The 7,158-nt window shown below is 33.8% G+C and overlaps 1 protein-coding gene across 1 annotated transcript; it reads left to right on the forward strand.

The window, feature by feature from the left end:
* The first annotated feature begins 1,289 nt into the window (after positions 1 to 1,289).
* On the forward strand, positions 1,290 to 2,732 carry LOC138877890 (uncharacterized). The gene is made up of 3 exons (XM_070157536.1): positions 1,290 to 1,532; positions 1,659 to 1,789; positions 1,991 to 2,732. Exons 1-3 carry the CDS (start codon positions 1,290 to 1,292, stop codon positions 2,730 to 2,732), a joined length of 1,116 nt encoding a protein of 371 aa, XP_070013637.1.
* The last annotated feature ends 4,426 nt before the right edge of the window (positions 2,733 to 7,158 follow it).

Genomic DNA, 7,158 nt, shown 5'->3' on the forward strand with positions numbered 1-7,158 from the left:
GTTGATTGTCTCTTGCCTTTTGACCTTGAAAAGCCATATGTTGGCCAGCATGGGAGAGTCAACGTTACACCTAAAACTTCAAAGATTATTGCAGTTACTACGACTATGCTACAAGGACGTACTTTAGAAGACTGGCTAACTTTGGCGCTAGGACTCCAGATAAGTACCAAGCTTGTGTTATTAAAAGACTGCTACATACTCCTTGATTTTGTCTGACATGCAATTGATGGTGGAGATCATCATATTATTGGAGTAGATACACATTTATTCATGCCTCATGAGTTAACGGGTACTCTAATAAAGCAAGTGCAAGCACAGATGACTCTAGTAGAATTCATATGTAGAACAAGAGCTATTTTTCTATTCATTCCAATGTTTTTGTGGCCTATGAAGTATTCAAAGGGAACACAAGATTTATCTCATCATGACCTTGGTCAAAATGAAGTATACTATGCAGTCACTATTGTTGTACCAGGCATGAGTAGAGTTTGGCATAGTGCTCTTCATTCTGTTCAAGAGGAATTTGTAGGTGCCTTCCATCCAGTGAGCTTCATGTCTATTGAAGTCAATATAACTACAACTAGTTTACCAAAGCCATTGATCCCGAGAGTTCTTGACCCGAGCCTTGAGGACAAGGTTTTTATTGAGGAGGGGAGTATTGTTGTGAACATGGATAACTCCAATAATGTTTATGGGCCAATTATTTGGACCGAGGCTAGACAAGCTGTTGGGCCGAGGGCTAAACTGCGAAAAGGCCAAGGAATTAGACAGCCTGACAAGAGATTTGCTTGGGATCCAGGTTGAGTAGGGAAGCACGTGACAAATGGATAAAAGTGGTTCATCGACAGTTTTGAGAATTATGCAAAATGTTATGAAGTTATCTATATTTCCTCGCCCCCATCCTTAGTTACCTATTATTTCAATAGTTTTCATTATAATTCATTAGTTTGAGTGTTGCATTTGATATCTCAAGATTGTAACCAATATTCTAGTTCTTATCAATATAGTGAGGAAGTTCAATATTGTTACATCAAGCTTCAACGCAAAATGAAGAACAAGTAAATATTATTGGGTATAGAAACAGTTATCCGTTAGGTAGTCCCAAGGTACCAAAACATCCGGGATTCCAATAGAGTAACCCAAATGGTGCTGAAAATCCTCAAAGATTTTTTAATCAAAAGCAGCAGGTACAAGGACCACCTGATTTTCAAAATAAAAACAGAGGGCAACAAGATTTTAACAAAAATCAACAACCACCCCAAAGAGCTCATCAGCAAAGCCTCAAAGACATGATGTACAAATTCATTAAGACTACTGATGAGAAGGTTGAAAGTCAAAGTTCAACCATCAAGAATTTAGAAATTCAGATGAGCCAATTAGCAACCCTCATGTCTGGAACAATTCAAGGTGCTCTACCAAGCAACACTGAGCAAAACCCAAAAGAACACCTCAAAGCCATCTCTCTACGATCAGGTAAATCTCTTGATGATCCATATACAGATAGAGAAGAAAAGCTACAAGAAGTGGAAAAGGTAAATGAAGGTGAGAATAAAATAGAATCTAAGTTTCCAAAAGAACAAAAAGATAAAAGGAAAAATGTACAAGAAAATTAATTGATAACAAATCCTCACTCTGTACCTCTCCTTTTTCCCCAAAAGATGAAAAGAGAAAAGCTTGACAAACAGTTTTCAAAGTTTCTAGATATTTTGAAGCAACTTTACATTAACATACCTTTCACACATGCTTTGACACAAATGCCTTCATATGCTAAATTTCTTAAAGAAATTCTGTCAAGTAAAAGAAAATTGGAAGAAGTTTCAGTGGTTAAGCTTACATAAAAATGTAGTGCTATACTTCAAAATAAGCTTCCACAGAAACTTGGTGATCGAGAAAGTTTTACAATTCCTTGTACCGTGGGAGGTACTTACTTTGCAAATGCATTATGTGATTTATGTGCTTCAATAAATCTAATGCCTTTTTCAATTTTCAGGAAATTAGAACTTGGTGAGATGAAAGATACTGGTGTGTCTCTTCAATTAGCTGATCAAAGTGCTAAGATACCAAAAGGAATTATTGAAAATATCCTTGTCAGAGTTGACAAATTTGTATTCCCAGTAGATTTTATAGTGCTTGAAATGGAAGAAAATACTAAGGTACCATTAATTTTAGGTAGACCATTTATTGCAACAGGAAGGGCAATTATTGATGTCCATCAAGGACAATTAATATTGCGAGTTGATGAGGAAAGAGTAATTTTTGACATGCAGAAAATGATGAAATTTCCCGGGGACGAGTCATCATCATCTTGTTTTCAAATTGACTTACTAGATGACCTCGTAAACGAATACAAAGATAATCAGTTAATTATTGATTCATTGGAGAGATGTTTGGCTAGGTCAGGTACCATAGGTGATGATAACCCCATAATTAGAGAAGAAGCTGAAATATTGGAAAAAGAGTCAGAAAATGAGAAAGTCTCACAAGAAGGAATTCAATTAAAAATTGAACTCAAAGATCTTCCTTCTCATTTAAAATATGTGTTTCTTGAACCTGAATTATTTCCAGTAATCATTTCATCTTTTTTGACTATAGAACAGGAAAACAAATTGATTGGAGTCTTGAGAAAACACAAAATAGCCTTAGGGTGGACTGTAGCTGATATCAAAGGAATCAGTCCAGCTATTTGTATGCACATGATTCTTATGGAGAATAATTATAAACCAATAGTCTAACCCCAAAGGAGACTGAACCCAGCAATGCAGGAAGTCGTCAAGAAAGAAGTGGTGAAACTTCTAACAACAAGTATCATTTATCCAATATCTGACAATCCTTGGGTAAGTCTTGTATAGGTAGTACCAAATAAAGGAGGTAACAGTAATAAAAAATGAAAACAATAAACTCATACCTACTAGAACAATCACATGATGGAGAGTCTGTATTGATTACAGACGACTTAATGATGCCACAAGGAAAGATCATTTTCCTTTGCCTTTTATTAATCAAATGCTTGAAAGAGTTGCAGGCCATGGTTTTTACTGTTTTCTTGATAGATATTCTGGATATAATCAGATACCAATTGCTCCAGAAGATCAAGAGAAAACCACATTCACATGCCCCCAAGGTACGTATGCTTACCAAAGAATGTCATTTGGACTATGCAATGCTCCTGCTACATTTCAGTGTTGCATGTCGGCAATTTTCTCAGATATGACTAAATGGTTTCTTGAAATATTTATGGATGATTTCATACTTTTTGGTAAAATATTTGAATATTGTCTCTATCATTTAACTTTGGTGCTTAAAAGATGTGAAGAGACAAATTTAGTTCTTAATTGGAAAAAATGACATTTCATGGTAACAGAGGGAATTGTTTTAGGACATAAAATTTCTGCTGAAGGGATAGAATTTGATAAGGCTAAAATTGATCTTATAGCAGGATTACCTCCTCCTACCACTGTTAAAGGCATTAGACGTTTCTTAGGGCATGCAGGTTTTTATAAAAGGTTTATAAAAGATTTTTCAAAAATTACAAAACCTCTGACTAACCTACTGATGAATGATGTGAAGTTTAAATTTTCAGATGATTGCAGAAAAACATTTAAGATTCTCAAGGAACATTTGACTAATGCTCCACTTGTTGTTTCTCCTGATTGGAGCGAACCATTTGAAATAATGTGTGATGCAAGTGATATATCAGTTGGAGTGATATTAGGACAAAAGAGAGACAAGATTTTCAGGCTTATTTACTATACCAGTAGAACCCTCAATGAAGCTCAAAAGAATTATGTTACAACTGAGAAGGAACTACTAGCAGTAGTATTTGCGTTTGACAAATTTCTTTACTATTTGATAGGAACAAAGGTTACCATTTATATTGATCATGCAGCTTCAAAGTACCTTTTAGCAAAGAAAGATGCTAAACCCGGATTGCTAAGATGGATACTCCTTTTACAAGAATTTGATCTTAAAATAAAAGATCGAAAAAGTTCTGAAAATTGGGTAGCTTATCATTTGTCTCTTTGGAAAATCCTCCTACTGAGATAAAAGATATCAAAGAAGGATTTCCCAATGAACATATATTTTCAGTCACAGCCGTTATAAATCGACCACCTTGATTTGCTGATATTGCCAACTATTTGGCTGGAGGATTGATTCCAAAAGATTTTTCTTATGAACAAAAGAAAAAACTTAAAAAAGAAGCAAGACATTATTACTGGGAAGATCCTTACTTGCTTAAATTTTGTGCAGATGACATAATCAAGAGATCTGTACCGGAGACAAAAATGAACAACATCTTAAGTCACTGCCATGACGGGGCTGCAGGAGGACACTATGGAGGAAGAAAGACAACGGCTAAAGTACTTGAAGTTGGATGTTTCTGGCCTACTATATTCAAGGATGCAAGGAATTATGTCGCCACTTGCGATAAATGCCAGAGAATCAGTAACATTTCAAAAAGGGACGAAATGCCTCTTAACTCTATTTTTGTGTGCGAAATCTTTGATGTTTGAGGCATTGATTTTATGGGTCCTTTTCCTCCTTCAAATGGCTATGAGTATATTTTAGTAGTTGTTGACTATGTTTCAAAATGGGTAGAAGCAATTGCTACTAGAAAAAATGATGCTCATATTGTTTGTGCTTTTCTCAAGAAAAATATTTTTTCTAGATTTGAAACTCCACGAGTTATAATAAGTGATCAAGGAACTCATTTTATAGATAGACAATTTGCTAGTTTATTGTTAAAATATGGAGTAACTCATAAAACAGGAACTCCATATCATGCTCAAACAAGCGGGCATGTAGAAGTTTCCAACAGAGAATTAAAAATAATTTAAAAAAATAGTTGGTTCTTCTCGAAAAGATTGGTCTTTAAAATTAGACGATGTGTTATGGGCATACAAAACTGCTTATAAAACTCTCATAGGCACATCTCCTTATAGACTAGTTTTTGGGAAAGCTTGTCATTTACCTGTGGAATTAGAACATAAAGCATATTGGGCTATAAAATTGTTGAATCTAAACTTACCAGATGCAGGTAAAAACTGTCTATTGCAGCCTGATGAGTTGGAAGAGTTCACACTTACAGCATACGGAAATGCTAAATTGTACAAGGAAAAGACAAAAAAGTGGCATGACAAGCTCATCCTCTATAAAGATTTTAAAGTTGGAGATCATGTTCTGTTGTACAATAGCTGATTGAGATTATTCCCAGGAAAGTTTAAGTCACGATGGACAGGACCATATACAGTAACAGGAATGACCCCCCTATGGTGCCATTGAAGTACAACATACATATGGGGGAGACAAATTCAAATCAAACGGTCATCGTTTGAAGCCTTATATCAGCATATTCTTCGACAAACAAGATTCAACTATCCTTTTTGCCTAATTTTTAAAATATGTCGAGCTGGTGACGTTAAACTCAGAACTATTTTCTTCCCCTTTAATCTTTAAAGTGAGTATTAGTAGTAACATATAATATTTCCTTTTTAGTAAATATATATAATAAAATTAGTTTTTTTTCTTATATAAAAAAAGTAAAAAATATTAATAATAATAATAATTGCATGTTTGTATTATATATGTGTGTGTGTGTGTGTGTGTATGTATTAATATATTTTGTCATGATAAAGAAGCACTCTCATGATTGAGACAATGAAAGTTTTCTCCTATCATGAAAATAAACATTTTCTTTACCATAATTTTGTCTTTATTATATGAGAGAAACCTTGAGAAGCCAAGAAAAAGGAAATGAGGCCAGAATCGGAAAAATTAGGGAAGCTCCTTTATCTCCTTTTACTTTTAATTTATTTGTCATGAGGACATGACATTATTTAAGCTTGGGGGTAGATGAATATGTTTGTTATATGTGTGTTTCTTTTAAGTTTTTTTTTCCAGTTAAATATAAAAAAAATGTATATTTTACAACTGAAAAATGTGTTTTTAGTAAAATTATAAAATTTAAAAAATAAAAATAAAAACAAAACTGAAAAAAAATTTAGTTACCTTGTTCTCAAGGCAACTTATTTCATACACTTCCATGGATTTCTTGTTCAGTTCTTTGCCATGGTCGTAATATTTTGAACTGAACATTTTTTAGGACTTTTAGTTATTTTAACTTGTTTTGGTAAATAAGTTGGCTAAACTTGATTTGACTTGAAAAACATGAGATTTAGAAAAGATGAATTTTATTTAGTACCATTCACGGGTTTTATGATTACTTTTCTAAGCTCATACTTACTTATTGGTGATTGAAATCATAGTTTTCGTTAGGCCAAGTGTATTGTATTGTTAGCTTATATTGTCTAGTTCTCATGTTTATCTGAAAATCTAGAACTTGCCTTGAATGTGGATTGAGGCGAAATTCTAGGTAGATCTTTGAGTTAAGAAATGAACGTAGGTCTTTTTTGTTGAGCCATAACCTAAATTGACCTACATTAATGATTTTTATCCCTAGTTAGCCCTGTTGAGCCTAAATAAATTATCTCTTATTTTGTTGATCACCAAGCTTTAACCGTTAGCCTGTTTGTTTTTATGACTTGTTGTTTCTTCACATAATTCCCTTTTGGGTACTTTAAGAGTTGATCTGAATGTAAAAATCTAGGCGTGAGGTATAATTGTGAAAATAATTGGTGAAAGAATAATTTTTTGAGGTTATCAATCTTTTGAGATGTTGCCATGAGAACTGAAAAGATAGTTTCTTCTGAAATTCATAAAAAAAAAAAAGAAGGGAGAGGATAGCAACAAAGAAATGTCGGCATCTCCGTCAAAAAAAATGTGAAAGGGATGAAACAAAATAGAGATTATTGTTTAAATCAGAGCAAAGACAATTGTGCTTAAGTGATAAAATAAAGTGTAGTGGCCATAGGGAATTTAAGTCACTATTATCCATATGTATCATACTTATCCCTAAACCTACACTACAACCTACCAAAAGTCCTACATGATCTCGGCTCAAAGACTCCTACATTAGTGGAGAACCACATGATAGTCAAGCATACGACAATTTCCAGTAGCTTGAGGTACTTCTTTGTTGGGAGTGAGTGAATTTTTCTATCTATGCCCTTCTTTGATCTACATCTATATATTGTGTGATATATGAGCATCTCTCTTTATTTGGTGAGACACACTGGGGATTAGGAAAATTATGATTTCAGT

Source organism: Nicotiana sylvestris, chromosome 9 (assembly GCF_000393655.2).
Source record: "Nicotiana sylvestris chromosome 9, ASM39365v2, whole genome shotgun sequence".
NCBI lineage: Eukaryota > Viridiplantae > Streptophyta > Magnoliopsida > Solanales > Solanaceae > Nicotiana > Nicotiana sylvestris.

Bases quoted from the DNA above. Each gene is read 5' to 3' on its own strand.
- LOC138877890 (XM_070157536.1), top strand. From the start codon at position 1,290: ATGATGTACAAATTCATTAAGACTACTGATGAGAAGGTTGAAAGTCAA. The intron at 1,533-1,658 runs GTAAATGAAGGT...TTTCCCCAAAAG, and splicing joins AGCTACAAGAAGTGGAAAAG to ATGAAAAGAGAAAAGCTTGA. The intron at 1,790-1,990 runs GTCAAGTAAAAG...TTCAATTTTCAG, and splicing joins AAATTTCTTAAAGAAATTCT to GAAATTAGAACTTGGTGAGA.